At 31.7% G+C, this 26033-nt stretch overlaps 2 protein-coding genes across 9 annotated transcripts in view; one reads left to right on the plus strand and one right to left on the minus strand.

The window, feature by feature from the left end:
- Window positions 1–6917: 6917 nt before the first annotated feature.
- On the minus strand, window positions 6918–24787 carry LOC127715187 (short coiled-coil protein B-like). The gene is made up of 6 exons (XM_052221227.1): window positions 24697–24787; window positions 22350–22461; window positions 21958–22020; window positions 14141–14227; window positions 11139–11277; window positions 6918–10176 (listed from the first exon to the last, which is right to left on the minus strand). The coding sequence occupies exons 2-6, from the start codon at window positions 22411–22413 to the stop codon at window positions 10152–10154; spliced, it is 378 nt and encodes a 125-aa protein (XP_052077187.1). The 5' UTR covers window positions 22414–22461; window positions 24697–24787; the 3' UTR covers window positions 6918–10151.
- Window positions 24788–24801: 14 nt separating this feature from the next.
- The window catches only part of LOC127715157 (uncharacterized), a 112972-nt gene continuing 111740 nt past the window's right edge, over window positions 24802–26033 (plus strand). For 5 of the 8 annotated variants that reach the window (XM_052221176.1, XM_052221178.1, XM_052221179.1 and 2 more), the window contains exon 1: window positions 24803–24987. The gene's annotated coding sequence lies outside the window, so the exon portion shown is untranslated. Of the gene's footprint in view, window positions 24988–25156; window positions 25518–26033 lie in introns of those variants that run through there. The other 3 variants (XM_052221182.1, XM_052221183.1, XM_052221177.1) reach the window with 3 other exon arrangements.

The following is a 26033-nucleotide window of genomic DNA, read 5'->3' on the forward strand; positions in this document are numbered from 1 at the left end:
ATCCCCAACCAGGAAGCGTGTCTCAACTGGCCCCTTAACAAAAATGTTTATTAGTGTAGTGAACATGGACGTCATACTGAACTCCAAAACATATAAATTAACTTTAATTAAAAAACACACAAGACTAACAAAGGCCAGAGGCTCCTGATTTTGGACAGAGGCAAAAATACGGCGGGGTTAATAAATATAAGAAGATGTGGTATGAGTGCCAATGAGACAACTCTCCATCCAAGTCACAATTTGTAAAAGTAAACCATTATAGGTCATAGTAGTATTAGTACTGTCTTCAACACGGAGCCTTGGTTCACACCGAACAGGAAGCTATAAAGGGCTCCAAAATGACTAGTGTAAAACCATTCAAACGGGAAAAACATGTTTTGTAAGATATCAACCCTTCCCCTGTACGTCTATCCAATGTAGAATTAACAAACACACAGCAATACGCACGGTAAAACTCAGTTTAATAGAAGTCCGAGTCCGATGTCAGAATAGGTAACAAAAGAAACTTAGCAAAATGACAATGATACATAAATTAAAAGGGACAACTAGCAGTAAGTGACATGCGAACTCCAGACCTCAATTAAACTGATTGAAAGATTATGGTTTCATCATATGAAATTCAAGCACAATCCCCTCCCGTTAGAGGTTTAGTATCCTACCATTTTAAAACATATGAGAAGAACATAACCCGTATCATGCCATCAACTGGTTTTAGAATAAATGTGTTTATTTCCGATGCAAAGACCCTATTAGTGAATCAATACTAATACCAAAATATGCCATCTTTAATGACCTGACAATAGTATCGTAACTATATCCCTTCTGAGTAAGTCTGTTTAAATGTTTGGTTAGCTTTTGATGTGAATGCCGATATTTTTGGGCTTTGTAAAGAATATTACATGAAAGGTTGGATGTGAAGTACAAGATGTCTACGTGTTGAATTATATTTACGATGATAAAATTTAGTAAATGTTTTGAAAAGTTTGTGATATCAAAAACCTTGGTGTAATAATTTTTCAGTAATACTGAGATTTCTTTCGTTAAAATCAATAACGTTGTTACATACACGAGGGAATCGAACAAGTTGAGATATATAAACACCATAAGATGGTGACAAGGGAACATAATTTTGGTATAAAGCTTCCCGTTAAAGATATGGATATCGAGATCCAGGAAAGGGCAGTGTTCATTGTTATTGTTAGCTTTATTTAAAGTCAGTTTAGCAGGATAAATCTTTATAGTTTACATACTAAAGTCGTCATTATTGAGAGCCAATACATCATGCAAATATCTAAAAGTGTTATTTAATTTTTGTATCCGATGTTGTTTCGATTGGTCTTTTCTGATTTTAGTCATAAATTCAGAGCAATCCAGAAACAGGTCTGCAATAAGTGGTGTACAGTTAGTCCCCATTGGAATTCCGATACTTGATGATATACGAAATCTTCATAGCGAACAATAATGTTATCTAATAAAAATGCAAGGGAAATATAGTACCAAAGCAGGTCCAATTGAAATAGTTCTTTTGTTTGTTGTTACTAAAAAAATACCTAAAACAGTTTAAACATATATATATGTAACACTCAGAAACGCGTCCATCCTCCAAAACGTGTCCGATTCCCCCATACGTGTCCACATGACGTCACTGAACTGCAAAACATGTCTTGATGATAAAGGGCTCCAAAGCGTGTCGTTTGTATGATCGCCCAAACGTGTCCATTTTTAATAAACACCAAACGTGCCCAAATCAAGCTTATTTTTTTTTCTTTTACTGAACGATCATTCGTGTCCATATTATAAATACTTCCGATATTTGGTTATTGCTATTTCATTAACGTATGTATATATACTCATTTTACTATTTTAACTAAAAATAGAAATAAAGTACTTTAGGTATTTTTTTAAGTGGGGCGTCCGTTCAGGTATGTCGGATGTAAATGTAAGTCAGTAGCCTTGCTCAGTTAAATTGTGGATATAAAATCAGATACCTTGTGTAGGGAGAATGTCCCTTTCTCTGCAGATTAAAACCTTTCTAACAGCTCTTTCATGGTGCCATCAGTTGTATTTCGGAAGGCAACATTTTTGTCCTGATTCCTATTTTCTAGTGGCAGTTAAAATTTCCGCAACTTTTATTTAAAACAGCCTCTATTATATAACGGATATTGAAGTAGTTTCTTACTGAAGTCACAAAAAAATCGGTCTGGATTCGCTCTTAAAATTTTTAGATTATTACCCCAACTAGTGTTAATCTCGAATAACCGTAAAAATTTAGGCCCAATCACAAATTCCTGGTATAGTAATAGAACATACCTACAGTTTTTATTGTTACCGTGATATAGTTCAAATAATGCATGACATATTTGGCACTGGACGTTATGTCTCTTGTTCGTGTGTCTTTAGTGATGCTCGAAACCTAAAATTTAATAAAAAAAAAATCCTGAAAATGAGTTTGTATCAGAATTGTTGAAAAAAGGGAAGTCAGTTCTATTGAAAACCACAGCCGGTCGTAATTTGGATGTTAAATCCGAAGCCTCGTGTAGATAGATATACCTTATGTATTTATAGTTAATATGTTGTCGTCCTGAATATGCATGAAATATTTGTAACTGGACTTTAAGCAATTAACATTAAGGATTTAATTAATATGATTTTGGATTTTCTTCGGTCGACTCTGTTACCTTTTTTAAATTCCAGTAATTGTGCTAACACAATATAGCATTTATGTCCTTTGAATGCGGCTTTAATCTTTTTATAGGACTCGATGATGAATAATTATAAAAAAATAATTATAAAAAGTTATTTAAAAATATTAAGTATCAGATGAAATGTATCTATATTCTAAAAAAAAATATATTTGTCCTCTATCATTAACAAAATATGTTCATGAAACGATTATGTATGTTTTTCGCCATTTGTTTTGCATAAAAGCTGTATGTATGTATGTATGTATGTCAGCAGGGTTTCAGAACATTAGTTGTTCGACGACTTGTTAGTCAAATGCGTTTTGTTCAAATATACTTTTTACTTTTTGGTCTTATGGGAAATGTTGTTTGTGCTGTATTTAGACCCCTCTACCAAGAAATTTGTTTTACATGCACACATATAAAAATTTCGGTTTTTATCCAACGCAATCATAGTTTTGAACGCTGTTTTCAATTTAGACTTGTTTGTATGTATATGGATACATTATATTATTGTTATATTTTGAGTTATTCAGAGGGCATCAGGGGAGATTAGTATTGTATTAACTGATTTTACCCTCTTTAAATAAAGTATCTATTATTTATTATATTATTATTATTAATCGAAACCCGACATCTTTAATCGTGTCCTCTACAATATTGAATAGCTGTAAACGTCATGGACGTCACTGACGACATAATATAGAGCTAAAAGTTTTGAGACGTTCACGAGTCTTAAAGTGGACACGTTTTAGCGAATAACAATTATCGGACACGTTTAGGGGATGTGAAATTGAACACGTTTGGGCGATTTGGGATTTTAAAGACACGTTTGAGGGAATCGGACACGTTTGGGGGGATGGACACGTTTTGGAGTGTTACATGTATACGCATTCTGACTTTTTAAAATGCCCTTTTAATTAGGTGTGTAAAATGAGACAAAGTGGTATATAAAGTAGAAAAATCAAAACTTTGAGCAGATTTTAAATCACCAATATGAGTATGCTATTATTAAGTACTTCCAACGAATTCGTGACTCTCCAAAAGTAATTTATTCCACTATCTTCAAAGGCCTTATTTGAACAATTTATTGCCAGGTTATTTATTGAACCAAGTGTACTAGTAAGTACACTAGACAGTTTAGTTGTGTATAGCCAGTCAAGGTTGTTAAACACTTCCATCAACTTAAAATACTGTATTGCACTTAAGGAACCAAACCATAATCTATTTTCAACAAGCAAAAGCAGAGGTTTCCAGTGCTCCGCTTTCTCAAACACATCTCCCCAGCTTTCCGTGTTGCAGATTTTGAGACTGCATATGCAAGTTACAGGTAAAAAACTATTTTTGGCGATTTTTTCACGTATGATTTATTAAAAGAATTTCTATCAATTTAACCATTTGCCAGCTTCTTAGTCAAAGTTTATTGATTACATGGTATATTTTTCATCGAAATGTAATTTTTCGCTCATGTACGTTTAGGCAATAAAATTTATCAACAGGTTCACTGTAAGTATTCATATTGCACCATTTGCTTCGTTACCACAAATTACGTAAAACCTTTACTAAATTCTTCCATAAATATAAAGATTTGGTTTTGACGTTTGGTTTTTCCTGTAGAAAAATTATTCAAAATTGAAAGGCACATCCTAATTTTTACGGAGATGTTGTTTACCGAGCCTGAAAATTTAGATATGATCCGAGTAAACTTACCGATCCTTTAAATAAACTTGTTTTAAAAGGTTACCAATTCAACACTGTAATAAGATCTTTCAATGATGTTTTATTGGTATTAATATTGATTTTGTTATCGGTAAATTAAAATCAAACTAAATATAATTTTTGTATACATATGCACATTCATTGCTCTACAATCTGTCGATACCATTATCTTGGCATTGCACAAGGTCATGTTTTTTTCTGACTGATAATGCCGCCTTTACTCTAAATCCATTGGATTTTGGATGTGTACTGATTGATATTTTAGTGTTAGATGCATGATTTGATCTATTAGTTGTTATTGGCTTTGAACTAGCTGTCAGTAACTGCGAGTACTCTAGCTCAGACCTTTACTTAGTGTCTTTTTGTTGTGGGGATGTATAAGTACCCTGCCAAGTCCACTCTGTTTTTGTTATATGTATTTCTGTTTGTATCCATCTGACGAGTTAAGTTTGTTCTTATGTTTTACTGTTACACCATTGTCCCACGTTAAGGGGAGGGTTGGGTGACCGCTAACATGTTTAATCCAACCACATTGATTCTGTATGTGCCTGTCCCAAGTCAGGAGCCTGTAATTCAGTGGTTGTCGTTTGTTTCTGTGTATCATATTTGTTTTTCGATCATTATTTTGTACAAAAATTAGGCCGTTGTTTTCTCGTTTGAATTTGTTTTACATTTGTCATTTCGGGGCCTTTTATAACTGACTATGTGGTATGGGTTTTGCTCGTTATTGAAGGCTTTACGGTAACCTATATTTGTTAATTTCTGTGTCATTTGGTCTCTTGTGGAGAGTTGGCAATATATAACCATCTTCTTATTTTCATATTAAGGTATTTAATGTGGCCTTTATTTTGTTTTTTAAGTCATGTGCATTTTTAATGTTAGAAATGGAGAAAAAGCCTTAAAGTATTTTGTTTTATACCTGAACATAATTTTCCCCCCTTTTCAGTTACTATATCATAGTGGCTTAATGCACCAAGACATTAACAAACTCACAGAGCAGACCTCTGTAAGATTTGTCCGAAGCTACCAACACCTAAACCTTACAAATTTCTTTATCAATTTCTTTTACAAAGTACACGTGCACGCTGCAAAAAGGACTTACACCGAAACGAATTCTCGTACTCACTACTCAGTATTTACTTACCTGAAGAATTAGTTCCATCTCTTTTTTTTGTTGATGCGTCTGTCCCAAGTGAGGAGCCTCTCGCCTTTGTTAGTCTTGTATGCTTTATAATTTCAGTTCATTTATATATTTCAGAGTGTAGTGTGACGTCCATTTTCACTGAACTAGTACACTTTTTTGTTTAGGTGCCAGCTGAAGTCCGCCTCCGAGTCCGGATTTTCTTGCAGTGTGCCTTCGTCTGCTCTTTTGTCGTGTTGTTGTCTCTTTGACACATTCCCCATTTCCATTTTCAATTTTATGTATATTGTACAGTATATTAAAAGACAATATTCAAAGATTAATTTCTGTAAAATTACAGTTTAAGTTTGTTCACAGAAATGATTTAATAGGTTTACATGGGATGCATCTGTGTAAACAACATTTTTGTCAAATTATTAACAATAGCTGCCCTAAATCTTGTCAATGCTATTATATTTGCATTGCACAAGGTCGTGCTTTTTTTCGATGGAATTTGACGTGTTTCCCTAAATCTATCGGAGGCAGATATGTTTCCGATTATTTTCAATGTAATTGATTAAAATACAATTACTTTGTCAATTGTACGATTAAATCAAATTAATGATAACATCATTTCTTAAAGTAACTAATTAAATTAATGATTGCATTGGTAAGTTGAAGACCCAATGAGGACCTTCGGCTGTTGTTTGCTCTTTGGTCTGGTTGTTGTCTCTTTGACACATTCCAAATTTCCATTCTCAATTTTATGATTTCATCTGATCACTATGAATTTCAAAATAACCCATTTGAATTATGTAATAAATAAAGGTTGCAACTGTAGCATGTCTGTAGAAATTAGATAAAATTTTCGACATAGGGAAATGACTGTACCTAACCAATATGGAGGTGTCCTGATTGAAATTTTAGTTAGAGGAAACATGGTCAAGTTGAATTTGTGTATAAAATAATGTGTATAATTGCCAATGAGAGAACTATCCATTTTTGCGCCTGCCCCAAGTCAGGAGACTCTAGCCTTTTCTATTTTTAATTTTAGTTCATTTATGTTTTGGAGTTTAGTGTGACGTCCATTTTCACTGAACTAGTTCACACTTTTATTTAGGGGCCAGCTGAGGACCACCTTTGGGTGGGGGAATTTCTCACTGCTTTGAAGACCCATTGGTGGCCTTTGGCTGTTGTCGGCTCTTTGGTCGGGTTGTTGTCTCTTTGACATATTCCCCATTTCCATTCTCAATTTTATCCACCAGGGACCAAATAGTGTATATGTCAGCAACAAATGGTCACTTCTGTGTACTGTTGTCTCGTGGCATCATACCACATATTATTACTTTTTCGTTTTTTATAAGTAATGTGAATTCATAAATAGCTATATATATATATATATTGCTTAATGTTTTATTTTAAGTAATCTATGCAGTATGGCAGTGACAAAAACAAAATATGCATCACAATATACAACAACATCCAATATAAAATGTTTTCCCTAGGGGTGTCCAGCATCCCACAATCCAATTTTTTCACTCTGATACCAACAGAACAGAATTCTCTAAGGATTAATTATGACAACCTACAACTGCCTATTAGTACAGCAAATAAATTAGGTAACACGGATCAAATCTGCTGGACACCATTACAAAATCTATTGTAAATGTATTACAATGGCATTACAGACCTGCTGTATATGATAGCCAAAAATATTGTTTTCAATAGCAATTAGGAACAGAGATCCTATTACTGCAGATTCATTTATTTTCGTGGGTATCAATTTTTGTAGATTAAGGAAAACTTGCATGTTCGTGGATATTTGATTTCGTGGTTTTGCGAAAGTCTTCATACTAGCCTATAGAAAATTTGTTATTCGTTGAACATTTAATTTACCCATGAAATCCACGAAAATTGGTATCCAACGAATAATAATGAATCTACAGTATATCTGCCATACTGATGGAGTAAAGGTGTTTTGAGCTTTTAATTTTGCAATTTAATTATGTACTTTCCGTTTAGAATTTTCCTCGGAGTTTGTTGTTTTTGTTATTTTACAATATACACATATTTTTGGGGAATTTCATTACTGTGATATTACCAGTTTCAATAAGAAGTTCGCATTTGAAAACTTCCTCTCTGATAAGATGGTATTTGAAATTCCTAGGGAGAACACTGCATACATATTTTATGGATTTCGATAATAAAAACTTACAACATTAGAAAATATGAAGTATACAATAGGAAATAGCATAAACAACAACAACTTTACCCGAAATTACCAAACATTAAAGATATTAATTTTTAACAGATAAAATATCACATTAAGTCTAAATATAAAATGAAATATCTTAAAAAATACAGGATTTTTCAGCTCTCTATGTCACAAAAATTACTTAGAACTAACCCTTCAGCCATGCACTTGCTCCATAACCTTATTATTTAATAACAATGTGTCTTTTTCATTCTTGTCATAAACTCTTCAAATCAGTTTGAATTTTGATTGTGTGAATTGGCCTTCTTTCTGCAAAGAATATGGAAAGGACTACTTTATTTTCATCAGAAGGACCTTCTGAACAACACGTTTATACTTAAGGGGGTACCCAGCACTTCGACTAAAATAAAGTTGGCTTGTTTAATTTTTATAAAATTTTGACAAAATATTCATTTTGACATGTTGACAAAAATATAAAAATTTCAATAAATTTTAACCACACAATTTACAGAAATAATTTCATTGGATATATAGCAGTTTGACAAACAACAATTTTGATCATTGAGAAGCTTGATTTCTCTTTTCTAATAATATTTGATTAAAACATTCAGCCGATATTTAAAAAGTTATCTACCTTAAGTGTTCTGTACCCCTTTCAAGGTTCCATGAAAAACATGCATTGTATTTTTTGGATGTCAATGAATTTCCTTTATGATTATGTCATGTTTTAAAACTGAGTATTTTTTTCCTGGGAAAATCAACATTTTTTTTATAACAATAAACTCACTTCAGTCTTGTCTAGATGAAATTCTAATTGGTTTGATGGTACAAATTCCTCTGAACTAGGAAATCCTGTATTCAAAATTGTGCAACAAAAAGAAAAAAAGAATATGGTGGGAATTATGTTCACAGTGAACTAAATATCAGCTTTTTACAGTATCTCCAGACATTGGAGGTATGAAAAGAGATCAAATAAAAAACAGAACATTCTCTTATTTTGCCAGATAATTTTTCAGTAAGTATTTTTACACAAACACAGATTTTTAAAGCTTTGTGTTAATAAAATTTTAAAATGCAGTGAACTGTAACATAAATTTCAAATTCATTTTTCAAACAAAAAGGTACCATTCCATCATCTTACACTTATTCGAAAATTTGAATTTCCAGGATGATTCAACTTTCCAGGAGTAAATCAACTAGCAATGCCAATGTTTGGTCCTAAATTTGATTCAAGGTATCAAAAATGTACACAAACTGTTTACAGGTTAATAAGGGCTAAGTATATACACCAGAGAGATAAAGCTTAGCTTTTAGCAGAATGCTGTAGGTTCAGAAAGTTTACAAGTGCTGTGTAGACATTGGGAAAAGATGCTTTATAAGAGAGAAACTATAGGTTTTCTTAGTTTGTAAGTTTTACCAGAAATTCCACAATGCCCTTAATTAATGCTGATAATGTTTCAATAAAGTTCATGTAGAAGTATTGTAAAGCCTCTGGCAGTGTGTGAATAATTGTGGAAACTTGGGGATAAAAATCAATCTATTAAAGTATGAAAATTTAAAAAAGGTAACACACATTTCATATTTTTTGTCTTTTGTACAAAACTGCATGATTATGAATTTCATCTACAGAATACACTTGTAACTGCAAGATCAAGGGAGATAAAATGCTGAACAGATGTTCTTTTTTTATAAATACGTACATTTGTCTATTTTTCTTTTTCTAAATAATGCAATAATTACAGTAAAATTAGGGGAAATAATTATCATATGAAATAGAATTTAATATTTTTTTATAGAAAAATTTCCAGAAATTTATTAACTGTTAATTTAGAAATTTTTGCATGGTTTCAATTATTGCAAAAAGAGCGACAGAATTCCTTCAAATGTATAAAAATCACATTTTAAATTTTGATAACATCATTTGCATACAGCATTTCCTCAAATTAAAATAGTTAATTTTGCATATATGTCAACAATTGCAATAATAAATGAACATAGTCATTTCTGAATTTCCAGTATTAATGCTTTTATGTTAATGTTAATAGAACAACAATGTTACAAGTAGGAAATGCATTAAAAGTATGTTTCATTACAAACCAATTACTCAAGTGACTCAACAAAATAATTACTGACTAAGAAACTTGTAGATAAAAAACTCATTGGTAATTTATACTGGTTGTAAATCATTGAGGTTTTGGTAAATATACATATACATTTTTTGCAACATTTCCTTTTAATATAAATACAAACTTTAAATGAGATTCAACAATACAAACATTTTTTATGCAGTTGAAATAAAAATCAATCAGCATTCTATTCTATAAGTTATAAAGACTAGGTTATTTTTAGATATTATGCAACCACATGAAATTTTGCTGTAGTTCAAAGCTTTCTCTAACTGTTAGCAGACTTTGATTTATTTCTCTCTTTTCTTCCCAGACCTTAAAAAAAAGAATTTGTTAGTATATTAGATCATCTGTTGAACTGTATTTATAACCTTTCTATACTTCAAACATATTCAATACATTTCTTATTTATCTACTGTGTGCATTTATCTTTTTAATACAAATGTTAAAATTAATAACCATCAGTCCACTGAATCATAACCCAAATTGCTGTCAAATATTTTTTAATTTAAAAAAAAATGAAACTATAAATAATAAATTTAATTATTGACAAATATAAATTGCATGAGTAGTAAAATTCTTAAAAACTTACTTTAATAAATATTGAAGTTTACCAATGTTTGCCTATGTCACCAAGTTTGATTTACATTGACCATTTTTGGCTTTATAAATAATCGTCTTGTAAATTACAGTCTAAATACCTTAATAATGATTTTTTTTCAATTTTTTATAACCTGAACACCAATGATATATAAAGGTCAGGTCCCTCGGTCATAAAACTTTACTCAGTACTCGGAGTACAAAATTTGTGCTCGAAACACCAAATCCAGTATTTTGATTGGCTGATTTCTGAGTCTGAGTACAATAATCGTGCTCAAAAGTTTTATGACCGCGAGGCCAGATTTTGTCTCCTAAGAAAACTGCATTACATGAAAATAATGATCTTAGTGTGAACCACACTAAATTTTGCCTCTTGAACTGGACTAAAATGATCTTGTCCCCTTAATGTATCTCAGTTGATGAATTCATAAATAATCAAGAAAGTAAGGTTAAAACTCCCTCAGGCAAAGTTAACCTTAGATGAATTTGGTTATTCATTTTAGGTCCCTTTTGGTATAAATAGCTATTCAAGCACTTAAACACTTGGGTTTCAAATATTTTGGTTAGAGCATTCCTGATGAAACTTAATCCAGAAAAGTGCTTAGGCTGCACAAAATTAATATAAAGTGTTATTTCTTCTTCATCTTTTTAATATAAAACTTAGTTAATATATATACTTTTTCTTAGCTTTAGGTTCTGTTGACTGGAACACACTACTGGCAGCCATGAGGTTTTCTATATATTGCCCTAATACTTGGTTTTCTGATTTTAGTTTCAGGTTTTCTTCTTTTACCGAGTCCACTCTTGATGACAGATCTTAAAACATATTGAAAATGTATTTAAAAGAAGAAATATATATTCACAGTAACATATTTTTTCATGGCATTGTTAGTTTCATCATGTTCAAAGGCATTTCAATTTAAAACTGCATGACATCATAAGTGAATCCCTTTAAACTGACCTAATCTAAACACAAACTTTAACATGTAAACTAGGCAAAATTGTCAAAGTCAGTAGATCATGGCTGACGGGTGGAAAAAAGGGGGGAGCAAGGAAAATAATTTCTAACGTAATGAAACATGCACATGCTAATACAACTGCCTACCAATTATCATTGACCTTCAACAAGTGGTTTGACTTAAATTTATCTAATAAATCACAAACGAATACATGTACACTAAGCAAAGTTTCAAAGTCAACAGACCATTACAGACCGTGTGGGCAAAACATCTCCATGAAAATGAAACATGCCAATGCTAATACAACTGCGTACCAAATATTTTTGACCTTCCCTCCATTAGTGGTTCCCCTTAAACTGGCCTAATCACACACTAATACATTGTTGACAACGCTGATCCCAGAAACAGCATGCCTAAATCTCTTTTTTTTTACTTTGTCGAGGCGAGACAAGAAAAAAATCATAGAGGGTAGAGATTGCATTCATTTTGCAATGGGAACTATTTTATTTTCATGTTTAGCAAACCGCTAAATCTAAGTCAAAATCCTAGTTTGGAAATATTTTTATAAGTTCACACAATAATAAACATGTGTTCTAGGTTTTATGTTAATGCGACCACAACTTCATTGTAAAACTACCTTAAACCATAACTATAACCTACTTTTAGCCCAAAGTTTAGCCTGATATGGGACAAACAAGCTCTACACATACATATCTATCCTTATTTCATAGATATTAGAAGATGTGTTATGATTGCCAATGAGACAACTCTTTATCCAAGTCACAATTTGTAAAAGTAAACCATTATAGGTCAAAGTACAGCCTTCAACATGGAGCCTTGGCTCACACCGAATAGCAAGCTATAAAGGGCCCCAAAAATGACTAGTGTAAAACCATTCAAACAGGAAAACCAACAGTCTAATCTATATAAAAAAGCAAGAAACGAGAAACACTTATGAACCACATCAACAAACGACAACCACTGAACATCAGGTTCCTGACTTAGGACTTTCCTGACTTAGGACTTTCCTGACTTAGGACTTTCCTGATTTAGGACTTTCCTGATTTAGGACTTCATGTTCATAATCAGAAACACAACACATTTTTCTAGCCTTTATGAAATATGTTCTTCTTAAAATATATATTACATCATTATATTTCATAACTCTTTAGTACATTGTTGTACAATTAAGTAATAAAGACAATAGTGCTATGATAGATGTGTATTAAAGTAGGTTGAGTTATGTCCCTTTAAATGAGACATGGACCCATTACTTAATTTATGTAAATGGTCATAATTGTATTTATATTTCATTCATAGTTCATAAAAAAAACACATTTGATTGAATTTGTTTTTAATATTAAATATATCTTTCAATTGACATTACTAACCTATATAAGGAAATAAACAATTTATTTTATGGTTTTAATTATCAAAATGCAATGAAATTTTGATAATTTGTCTTCTACTTTCCATAAAAATATAACTGCAATATGAAATCATTGTGTTTTTATGAATTAATTTCCCAAAATGAAAAATGCTGTAGTATCTTATTTCACAAGATAGATTTTTATTTGTAGATTGTTTATAAAATACAAAAATCTAAAAATCAAACAGAGTTGTCTCCCATTTGATATATAGTCAGATTCTTGTGTTACTGCCTCTATAAATCTGACTGTCAATCATAAGTATAAAAAAGTTCCAAACATTATTAAAATGAAAATTTAGTTGGATTGGTAATTAAGTTATGAATTTTCTGAAAATGGAACCAAATAGTAATCCTTGGAAACTTAAGGGAAAAGGGACTTTTATGAACTTTCTACAAGAATTCAAAAAGTTCTAAATATTAAAATTGCTATTGTTTAAAATTGTACATTTATTTATTGAGCACTTTTAGATTTCTTGTTAAAAGTTCCTAAATGTCATTTTTTCCCAGTTATTTTCTTCCTGCTTTACAAAACACATCATCGTGTATTGAAATGTTCATCACAATTTTAGGTTATGTATTTACAATTGACAATACTTTTCTTTTTAGCCTTAATCAGAGAAATATTCATCCCTTTAAGAATGACCAAACCTTTATTTCACTTTTCTCATACGTTATAAAACTAGTGAAGATCCTCTATTATATGATAATGTTTTCCTCCATAGTTCACAGAGTTATCTCCCATACAAGCAAATTTCTTATGGAAAAATATTTACAAGAATAGAAAAGCATTCATACCACATCTTCCTATATCTATAAGCTACACATCTTCATGTGTTTTGTAGTTACAGGTCATACTATTTTGTTCCTTGGATTTCAAAGATATAGTAAAATTTATGTTACAATTCTGAGAGAAAAAATTTACAGTAAAAAAATACTGGTGAAAAGATTAAAATATTTGTGTGCATTATTTCCAACCATATTTTAGTCCTCAATTTAGGAATAGTGGTGATGATATTGCATTATTGCATATAGTCACTTTATTGTCATTCTTCAGAAAAAGATAAGCAAATTTTGCTTTATAAGAGACTATTTGGAATTTATGAATATATGTTACTTGTAGTTAGGTGAGAGTGTTTTTGCTCCATGTTGAAGGCCTCACTGTGACTTTGAGATGAAGAACAGCAATAAAAGTGCTGTTCCTTTGCTTTTTGTGTGTTTTCTGCTGAGCATGTTCTAATTTTGTGTCATGGATGGATACCCCATATCCTTTGTTTTTCTATTATGTACTAACCATCTAGTGTATTTTGTAGTTCAAGAACTTGTGCTATGAGTCTTTGTTTCTCCTCCTCTTCATCAGGGTTAATATCTGGGTCCAGACCTGAAGTTAGAGGAGAACACAAAATTTATTGTTTAGTGTAAACATATTTTATTAATTAAATTCAGGTTAAGTAATTTACACAAATTGGCATTTACATATTAATACAAGTGAATAATTAATAGGATCCAGAAACAAGCTGTTAGCTTATATTAATCCGTTTTGATAAACTGATTGAGTGATGGCTGCTTAATGTCCAACAGCAAAATTTACTTGCTAATTCAGGATGATAGCATAGTAATTTAATTGCCTTGCTTCATAATTTAAATTTCAAATTTATATTTGATTATTGATGATAATGTCCTCTGTTCCACATATAATTGCTTTAGGAAGTACCCCATTGCTTTCTATGTTAAATTCCTCAATTTCAAGCACGCACAGCTCTTTTACTTTAAGTTCAAATAAAGTGACAATCATTGCATGTCAAAGCAACACTTTATGGTGTCTTGTACTGAAAAAATCAACATACCTTTAATGGCATATAAGAGAGAACTGGTTCACGGAACTTCGGATGTACCAAAACAGGTACTTCAGATCTGACAAACAGGCAAAATGTACCCTCTTTTTAAAAGTTGGTGCAGTTTTTTTAATATTCAAAATTATAAGTCAAAAAGTGTTCTACAATGATCACCAGTCATTCAGCTTTCATTTGATACAAAAAAGACCTAAATATTCTACATATTTTGAAAGTTACACTCATGCGTAGGAACTATTTTGTGTTAAATATGTGCTACTTTCTGGTATGTGCTTTCTGGCTGGGCCCAAATTAGTGGTGTTACACCTTATGGGGTAATACCACCATTGTTTTCCCCCTTTTAGTCTTTGTTTTAATTGGCATTGTTCAAAAATTTGTGCAGAGTTCATCTTTGTTTCAAATAAAGAAATACTTGGTAAAGTTTTATCCTGTCCATTACTGTATGTGTGAAAATTTCACACGACATGACATTGCAGATATAAGACTAAACAAAATGATGACCCAGCACTCCACTCTGAAGTAACTGTATTATAACAAAGTCAATGTAGGACTTTCTTTGAAATATTATTGTGTCTGGGAGACACAAATGATATCCCATTCATAAGTAAAATACGGATAAACAGGATTTTTTTTTTTTTACAAAATTTACTTTTGGATACTATCTTATGATCATAAACAAGCTTCTGTCAAAGTTTGGTACAAATCCAGGATATTTTAAGAAAGTTATTAAAATTTTAAAAACTTTAACCACAGAGTAAATGTAATGTTATCTGGCAGAAAAACTAAGTCCATTTATAAGTAAAATACGGATAAACAGGATTTTTTTTTTACAAAATTTACTTCTGGATACTATCTTATGATCATAAACAAGCTTCTGTCCAAGTTTGATAGAAATCCAGGATAGTTTAAGAAAGTTATCAAAATTTCAAAAACTTTAACCACAGAGTGAATATTTGTGGACGCCGCTGCCGAAGACGACGACAGAATGTATGATCGCTATGTCTTACTTTTGCGACAAAAGTTGCAGGCTCGACAAAAATGACAAAGTTCAACTATCTCTCAAATGAGCAAATATCAATAAAAATAAAAACCCTGACCACATGCACACCTTCAATATATGTACAAACAGCCATCAAAGTGAAAGCTTCCTAGCATTCAAACTGTAGGAGGAGTTATCTGGAATAACTATATACCCATAATGGGACGGACAGACAGACGGACGGACAGAAGGGGTAAAACAATATGCCCCCAACTTTTAGTTGCGGGGGCATACAATTAACCATCACTGGAAGTCAACCACCAACTTTTCATCCCTTTCTTTTCTGTTTACAAGCTGTGGTAACCATGTCACCTCAATTTTCTAAAATATTTTATTGGAACACCATATAAAAAAAAAATGGTGCTTTGAAACACCCAAGATATATGTTTATGACTCATAAAAAATCTTCTGCAATGAAAAATAAGGTTTATGAGTTTCCTACAACTGTTAAATCCAAGGGAATATTTTTTTCAACCATTTTTTAGCATGAAACCACATGTGAGGTACTATATTTTGGTGGTATTACACCTTAAAGGGGCACTAGCTACAAGATATATAAAAAATATAAAGTATGATTTTTTTTGTTCAATCATTAATGAAAGTGAAATAGTGAAATAATATATCGCTTTTAGCAGCCAGTATAGTTCAATTTTGTCAAAATAAGCTAAGAAACATTGATGATGAATTATTCACTTGCAAGTGAATAATTCGACCTCATTGAATCCGTATTCATGTGAACTTCAATTTAACCCCTTAGCTAGAGATGGATACCGCATGCATTCTGCGTGTTCAATTCTTTAAAGGAAAAGAATGTCAACATTGAAAGTGAAACAAAGGTAAATCATTTGATTGACTGATTCGTTCCACAAAAAATCATTCTGATACAGGTAAAAACGATTAACATATAATTTTAATCTATAATATGAAATTAAACAGACATAGAAAAATATAAATGCACGAGTCTGATATCTATTTATATTTATATTTATGTTTATATCGCTTATATGGCAATCGGAGGTCTTCGGGGGTCAACTCGACAGTTAATTAGATGGCGTCTACACTAAAATACACACGAAACGAAGCTACATATTATTGAGTCCATGCCCGGTATATTGTTTATTTTAGACTTTTTTATAATTTGGATAAATGTTTTACATTGTTATAAATCAAATATGAGAATTTGAGTCAAATCGGTGAACATGAATTGGACAGCTAGTGCCCCTTTAACACCACTTTCCTTGTTCGTCATATAATTTGGCAACATTAAATTAAACGCTAACTTAAAACTTCCTAAAATTTTGAAAGTATGCTGTTGACTCACTGGGGTTGCTTAAGTATTACCTGTGTGGGAAATATTGGTTTTCCTGGGAAGGGCAATATTCCCAGAAATGGGTAATACCAGGTAATAATGGGTAATATGAATTTTGAAGCTTATTTACACACAGAATAGCAAAGAATTATTTTAGTTTCATAGTATTATATTGAAAAACATACCTTTCATACAGATAAACATTTAGTTATTTTCAGTGGATAACAAATTCTATTTCTTCCTATTCTCATGTTTTTCCAATAATTTTTTATTGTAAAAATAAAATTATTTTTTGCTTATTTTTTTTGTTGTATATCTTGTTTATCTCCCAGCTTTAAGTGAATCAATTAAAAGTTTGAAAAAATATATTTAAGCGTAGTGTTATTAGTGAATTGTAAAATTTAATTGCCATACAATCATATTGTTAAATATATACCCTGCGGGACAAAACATCCACATTTGAAAAAATAAAAAGGCATTCTATTGTAATATAGAAGGGCTTTTGCAAAATTTCGCTGTGGTGTTGTGCCCCTAAAAATTGAAACGGGCTGGTATCAGAACTTACCTTTTGATGATAGACTATGTTTTAATTGTAATAATAATATTGAAGATGGAAACATAATTTTGAGTTGTCCACTATATGAAGATTTACGTGCTGTTTTGTTTATTCCTGTGCTCTTTGGTCGGGTTGTTGTCTCTTTGACACATTCCTCATTTCCATTCTCAATTTATGAATTTTTTTTGTCATGATTTTTATAGTATGTCAGATGATGATAAATTTGTATTTTTATTTAGTGATGAAAATGTTTACTTTACATGCCAAAATCAGCTATGATATTTTATTGAAAAGAAAATATTTATTATATTCTTAAAATGTATATTTTTAGTATGTTTTATATTTTATGTGTGTGTATATATATATATGAATTTAAACAAGTCTAAATTGAAAACAACGTTCAAACCTATGATTGCGTTGGATAAAAACCGCAATTTTTATACGTGTGCATGCAAAACAAATTTCTTGTTAGAGGGGTCTAAATACAGCACAAACAACATTTTTCAAAAGACCAAAAAAGTGAAAAATAAAATTGAGAATGGAAATGGGGAATGTGTCAAAGAGACAACAACCCGACCATAGAACAGACAGCAGCAGAAGGTCACCAACAGGTCTAAGTATATTTTAACAAAACGCATTTGACTAACAGGTCGAACAACAAATGTTCTTAAACCCTGCTGACTGCCATTGGCGATTGCCAAATAAACGGATCACCGATGTAATAAATGGATCTTAATTTTAAATTTAATACTAAACAGAAAACAATAAACTTGTGAAAAAAGATGATATACCGCAAACAAAAGGTGCAAAAGTTTTTGTACACCATATCCAGATTTCGACAATTAATGTCTCTTCAGTGATGTTAGGAATCGAAACTGTATTTGGAAAGCCATACAATTTACCTCAATTTAGGATAGACTCTTGAATTTTGAGGAGTCAAAATAGGATGAACGGATCATATAAACCCTAAGGCAAACATAATACAAGCCCAAACGAAAAATATAAACAAGTCTAAATTGAAAACAACGTTCAAACCTATGATTGCGTTGGATAAAAACCGCAATTTTTATACGTGTGCATGCAAAACAAATTTCTTGTTAGAGGGGTCTAAATACAGCACAAACAACATTTTTCAAAAGACCAAAAAAGTGAAAAAGTATATTTTAACAAAACGCATTTGACTAACAGGTCGAACAACAAATGTTCTTAAACCCTGCTGACTGCCATTGGCGATTGCCAAATAAATGGATCACCGATGTAATAAATGGATCTTAATTATAAATTTAATACTAAACAGAAAGCAATAAACTTGCGTAAAAGATGATATACCGCAAACGAAAGGTGCAAAGGTTTTTGTGCACCATATCCAGATTTCGACAATTAATGTCTCTTCAGTGATATTAGGAATCGAAACCTTTGCCCCTTTTGTTTGCGGTATATCATCTTTTCCGCAAGTTTATTGTTTTCTGTTTAGTATTAAATTTATAATTAAGATCCATTTATAACATTGGTGATACGTTTATTTGGCAATCGCCAATGGCAGTCAGCAGGGTTAAAGAACATTTGTTGTTCGACCTGTTAGTCAAATGCGTTTTGTTAAAATATACTTTTTCACTTTTTTAGTCTTTTGAAAAGTGTTATATATGAATTTATATATAATTTTTATAGTCTCTCAGAACTCTTTTTCAGAGTGGCTCCTGTTTTATATGTGAAGCTGTAATAATATATAAATGTTTTGTAAGAGGTGAGACTTAAATAAAATATTGTCTTGTCTTGTAATATACATTTGTAAACAAATAGGTGTCATAATCCGAATTATTACTTATTTAGTGATGTGTATCTAATTTGCTAGAATTGTGTAAATTCTAGAACAAAAATTAAAAAAAAAAGAAATGAACAAAGTTTGTCGAATAGCCATTTTCCTTACATATAATTAATTATTTACTCTAAATATTAGACATTTATATATTAAATAAAATGGGCACAGCTTGATACGTCCGCAGAGGTCGAACCCTGAACAGTTGGGGCAAGTATGGACACAACATTCAAGCTTGATACAGCACTGAATTTGGATTGTGATTAAATATTTGACACAGCATAGGTTGTGGTTTAAGAACTTAAATTTTTTTAATTTACCTATTCAAACCATATCATTATTATTTGCTTTTATATATAAATCAGAAATAACCAATTTAAAATGGAAAATTTTAAAGAAAAAAAAATCCCTCCCTCAAATTTTTTGAACCCCCTTATGATTCATCACCCCCAAACTCAATCCCAGCCTTCCCTTTGTGGTATGGTACCTTGTAGTACAATTTCAGAGAGATCCATACACTTGAACACAAGTTATTGTCTGGAAACTAGAAAAATGCTTGTTTTTAGGCCCCTTTTTGGCCCCAAAGTCCTAAACCTTTAAGGCAATTACCCCCAAACTCAAACCCAGCTTTCCCTTTGTGATATGGAACCTTGTAGTACAAATTCATAAAGATCCATACACTTACACACAAGTTATTGTCCTGAAACTAGAAAAATGCTTGTTTTTTGCCCCTAATTCCTAAAATTTTGAGGCAATTACCCAAAAATCAATCCAAGCCTTTCCTTTGTGGTATGGTACCTTGTAGTACAATTTCAGAGAGGTCCATACACTTGAACACAAGTTATTGTCTGGAAACTAGAAAAATGCTTATTTTTGGCCCCTTTTTGGCTCCTTATTCCTAAACGTTTTGGGCAATTACCCCCAAACTCAATTCCAGCTTTCCCTTTGTGATATGGAACCTTGTAGTACAATTTCAGAAAGATCCATACAATTACACCCATGTTATTGTCATGAAACTAGAAAAATGCTTGTTTTTTGCCCCTAATTCCTAAAATTTTGAGGCAATTACCCCCAAAATCAATCCCAGCATTCCCTTTGTGATATGGAACCTTGTGGTATAATGTCAGAGAGATCCATACACTAACACACAAGTTATGTCTGGAAGTTACAAAAATAAAATTGAGAATGGAAATGGGGAATGTGTCAAAGAGACAACAACCCGACCATAGAGAAGACAACAGCCGACGGCCACCAATGGGTCTTCAATGCAGCGAGAAACTCCCACACCCGGAGGCATCCTTCAGCTGGCCCCTAAACAAATATGTATACTAGTTCAGTGATAATGGACGTCATACTAAACTCCAAATTATATGCTTATTTATGGCCCCTTTTTGGCCCCTAATTCCTTAACTGTTGGTATTGTAACCCCCAAAATCAATCCCAACCTTCCTTTTGTGGTATTGAACCTTATGGTAAAATTTCATAGAGATCCATTCACTTAAACTAAAGTTAGAGTGCGAAAACCAATGTGTCTTCGGACGACGACGATGACGCCGGACGAGGACGACGACACCAACGTCATACCAATATACGACCGCAAAATTTTTTTGCGGTCGTATAAAAATAAATTGGGAATGTGTACATGGGACACAGACGATGCCCCTGCTTGCATATCATATAAAGTTATAAAGGGACATAACCGAAGAACGGTAAAGGTGACGCTACCCAAATTTGTACTTGATCTGTATTTTGTGGTAATAAGTTTCATAACATTTGGTTGAGGCTAACTTAAGTTAGAGAACTGCAACGAAAAAATTTTGCGATTTTTTCATTTGTAAATGGGCATAACTCTAGAACGGTAAAAGTGACACCACTAAAATTCAAACTTGATCTGTATTTTGTGATAGTAGGCATTGTGTATAAGTTTCATAACAATTGGTTAAGGCAAACTTAAAGTTAGAGAACGGAAACCAACTTTGGGACGGACAAGGGTAAAACTTAATGCCCCCTCCGCTACGGCGGGGGCATAAAAAAACAATAAATTAAGACTTATGCTATCAATTTGACCAATTTAGGCAGAAAGGTAATTTAATAAAAGTTTATACGAAATATCTATAAACTTATTGAGTATAATATTTACATTTGTCTATGTGTGTTCGTGTGTTCATGTATGTCTTCGAGTTGCTGGACCAATACTTTCACAAATTTATACACTTTATACTAAGAGTTTCAAACAAGTGAGCTCATAAAATGAGACTACCATAATGCGTTATAGTAGTCTCAGTTATAAATTAAAATACTGTCTTGCATGTATAAATCATTTATTTATTGCATTTGTAATAGATCACTGAATCCTCTTTCAGATTCAGGCCAGAATTTCAGATTACCCGTTATTGCCCAGTATTCGCTAAAATCCGGGTTTTTGCCAATATTTCCCACTGGGCTGGGTAATACTCATGAAACCCTGGTTTTTGCCAACCCCGAACTCACTGAATGAACACTTGCATGCATGTATGTCAATCAATACATAGTACATACTTGTAAAATTGTCTCCACTGGGAACTCTTTTTGTGGTGTATCCATTTGTTTGTTGTAGATCGCCTGCAAGATAGTTCAAATCATATTGTTAAATAAACCCCTAAGGATGTAAGGGACAAATCACCCACATTTGAAGAGATAAATGGCTTATTATTTGCATGTATAAATTGTTTATGGCTTGCATTTGTAATTGATTACTTAATCCTCTTAAAGATTCAGATTCAGACCAGTATTTCAGATTACCCAGTATTACCCTGTAGTATATATGTAAAAATAAGTTGTATATGCTCATCAAAGATTAAAAATATTATTTTACAGAAACATGGGCCAGTCCTTTCTGCAGGAACTTATATCATAACATGCTGACATTAATTTTGTATACTGATACAAACCTGTGTCACTGTCACTAGACAATGGGACACTGTATAAATCTTCTTTCATGCCATCACCAGACATAATGAAAGTATGACAAATTCTGCCACTAAGACAGTCAGTAAGAGTTTCCTGTAAATATACACATGTTCATTTTGTGAACTTAATAAAAGTGTGTTAAATAAATATAACATGTCAAGAATTATACAATTATAACAATGCTAGTGGGTAAATTCATTCACCCTGAAAATCTGTTCATGAAATACAGAGATCGGCAACTCCATTTAATTGCCATACTTTCTATTGGAATAGCATGTGGAGCTCTCATCATAGCTTACTTCAGTCAAGATGGTTTTCCTATAGCTCAAGCACTGTCAAGTCAACTTTACAAAACATTCATAATTAGAGCAAACTTTTATACTTTAGTTTTTTGAGAAAAAATAAACATGATAAAGTTGTGATAGTTGTTACTCTAAAGTCAGTTAGATGTACAAGTATTAAAGTTAACAGATCTAAATTTAACTTTAAAACTTAATAGTTGGATGTTACCTTTTAATGTTATTTAGAACATGTATATATATATATCACTTAAATGTTGATTGGAGTCCACAAAATAACATAAAAAATAACATTTGTAAGAGGCATTATGTTTATGTTATTCTTAAATGTTTTTTTGTTTGCTGGGCATGTGCTACCATGGCTACAGGAACTTGTTTCATGCAATGGTAAAGCTAAAGGCCCCTCACTCTTATAGGAAAGAAAGGGGAGTGGCCTCTATGGTATCGGGTCCGTTCGTCCTGATAACATGTTTGCTCTGGGTCCGTTCGCCCTGGGTTTGTTCGCCCTACTTTAAAAAAAAATTAATATAGTGGTATTAAGGTTTTATAAACATGTTCAGATATTTATGTGATCAATATTAAAGAAAATATATATTCGTGAAATCATGAAAAACTATGGAAATATTTAAAAATTATAGGCTTGTTTTGGAGCATTAATGTCATTAATGGGCTTCATTCTTACATTTGTTTTATTTAGAATTTATTTTAATGACTGTTGATTGTAATTTAGAATGCTGATTAGGTATATAACTATGATATCTTTGAGTTCACTTATTTTTGTATTAATTGTCTTTGTTGGATTAATAATGATGGTAACATTTTTTAAAAATAAACTAGTCAGCTTGGAATGAGTAAAAACAACGTATACGAATTGTAAGACATACAAGGGATTTTTATTTCGCACACAGCTTTGCTTCTTTGATCTCCAGTTCTTTTTGACACATTTCCTATATATGTGCTCTCTAAAATAATAGTGTAAAAAATTAAGGACATAATTGGTGTGTGATGCGTCATCTTGTTATGAGTTAACTGTTAGTGTTAATGATTATTTTGAAATTGTATAAATTTACCAATTAAGATAAATCATAAATCTGTCCAATTAACTGTAAATAAAGTGAACCCGTATATATTGAACACTTGTGATATGAGCTGTTGTACATATGTGATAAGGTAGAGGCAGGGGTGTCCCGTTTATTTTTTTATTCTTGTATAAAGTTAAGTGATTTCGTTTTGTTTTTTGTTTTTTTTGTTTTTATATTTTAATCCCTGAACTTTGGATTTTAGTGTATATATTCTTAGTTTTACTATAAACTTTTATGTGTGCAACATAAACTTTTTATAACTCCTCATCCGGAAATAATTCCAATGAGTAGGTGTTCCATAATTGGAAGTTAATACGTATAGAAGAAGAAGAATACATGCAGATAACATGGCCTTCAGTTGTTTTATATTAAATACCTTGTATTCCTGGTACTGAGTAACGGTACTCTACAGTGCAGATCAAAGGAAAATAATTATTTGGTAGCAGCAATCATGGCAATACAACAAAATATTCTGCGAAATTTTCAACAAACTTTATCATACTCTTTTCAAAACATAAACATTATACAAGAAGACAAACAAAAAAAATCAGAGCGAATGGACCCAGGGCATACAGGTATTAAGGTGAACGCGAATCAGGGCGAACGAACTGGATTCGGTTAAGGGGTTTCGACCAGCACATAAAACAAGTGTTTTTAGCATGTACATTGAAAATAATTGTACCTTATCAGCTGTTATGTCATATAGTAGCAACTGTTTTCTACAATAAAACTGTTTTAAACAAGTTGATGAGGTGGCAATATAGAAACCGTATTAGAAATTTTCAAAGTAACAATGTGAGAAGTGAGATCCTGAATAAATAATGTGATTTCTGAATCACGTTTTCCGTCAGGAAAATCGTTTTTCTGTAACAAAATTATTGTGAAGACAAAAGGCTTAGTACAAAATGTGTCTCCTAGATCTAATTGATAATTAATTTCATTGATACCTAACAAAATTTTCGAATGTAACTGTTTGTTGATATTTCCAAAAATCTACTTCCGTTTGCCCATTTTTTCTTTAGTCACATGACAATGACGTCACACGACAGGTACTCGTTCACACACGAATTCATTCAACCTGTCAACAGAAGAAAAAGTGCATGAAAAACAATATCTAATACTTTTTAAAACATGTTGAATAACAAATTTGGATATTTTCTTCAAAATTTGAAATATAGCAAATGGACATTTATTTAAAATGCAAAAATAAAGCATTGATGGAATAAACTTCGAAACAGGTGAGAGAAAAAATAATCAATTTTTTAAAGAAACTTTCCAAAGTTGTGTATTTAAGTAATGTTTGGTTTATGTTTCATGTCCATATTTAATTGATAGACGTAATTATTACATTCATTAGGTATTTAATGATTTTACAGGTATTTTCTGACACAGATTACCTGAAACATGTGCTTTTTATGGCCAGGTGAATTATTTCTGACAGTAGTTTATAATAGTATATCTTCATGCTGCCTTAGGCAAGATTCGCTTCTAACAACAACGATGTGTTAATTAACAATTTAATGGGCCATTGGTTGGTAATACTCAAAATTACAATACACATTACTTTATCAACAGCTGATTTGGAAGGGCAACTGTATTTATTACCTGAATAAGTTGATTGGATGGTCTTTGATGTTTTTCTTAAAGTATGTGAAAGTGAAGCAGGCTTTCTGGCCATACCTGGAAACAAGCTTAATGAATAAGAAGCTCAATGGAAATAAGCTTAATAGTTTTTGTGGAATATCCTGTTCAAACTAGTCAACTTTAGGTAAACTAACTTGAATTTATTATACTTTTACTTTATTTTTTAACTGTACCATGTGTACAGATGTTATGTAAGTTTGTAGGTGTTATGATTATAATGGTTACAAATGTATCTATTATTTTAGCTACTATGTGTATCTAAAAGTTCTGAGTGCACTTTCTGATTTTAAATAGTACAATTTACCTGAATGAAATTATTTTTATTATAAATATTATTATTACTGGAAAGACTAACTGAACAGCAGCTTGATCAGTACAATGTATGTAAAAGTCAGTGCAGTTTTATCACATAAACAATCAAAAGGAGATATGTGTCGAACATGTATGTCCCTGAGACAGCAACACCTTTGAAGTTTACAAAAACTCCAAAATAAGACACATTAATTAGGCAGACCAAGGTATAGTAATTAAGACTTACAATACAAATCCTCCCCTTGGGCAGACCAACAGAATGAAATGAATGAACAGGAGGTTTTAGAATGTCTAGAGAAATTACCTACATGTAGTTTTAGAACTTAAG

The sequence above is a fragment of the Mytilus californianus genome, unplaced genomic scaffold (assembly GCF_021869535.1).
Source record: "Mytilus californianus isolate M0D057914Y unplaced genomic scaffold, xbMytCali1.0.p SCAF_9, whole genome shotgun sequence".
Classification (NCBI taxonomy): Eukaryota; Metazoa; Mollusca; class Bivalvia; order Mytilida; family Mytilidae; genus Mytilus; species Mytilus californianus.

Bases quoted from the DNA above. Each gene is read 5' to 3' on its own strand.
- LOC127715187 (XM_052221227.1), bottom strand. From the start codon at position 22,413: ATGTCTGGTGATGGCATGAAAGAAGATTTATACAGTGTCCCATTGTCT. The intron at 22,021-22,349 runs GTTTGTATCAGT...ACTATCTTGCAG, and splicing joins GTCTAGTGACAGTGACACAG to GCGATCTACAACAAACAAAT. The intron at 11,278-14,140 runs GTTAGTACATAA...ATATGTTTTAAG, and splicing joins ACTACAAAATACACTAGATG to ATCTGTCATCAAGAGTGGAC.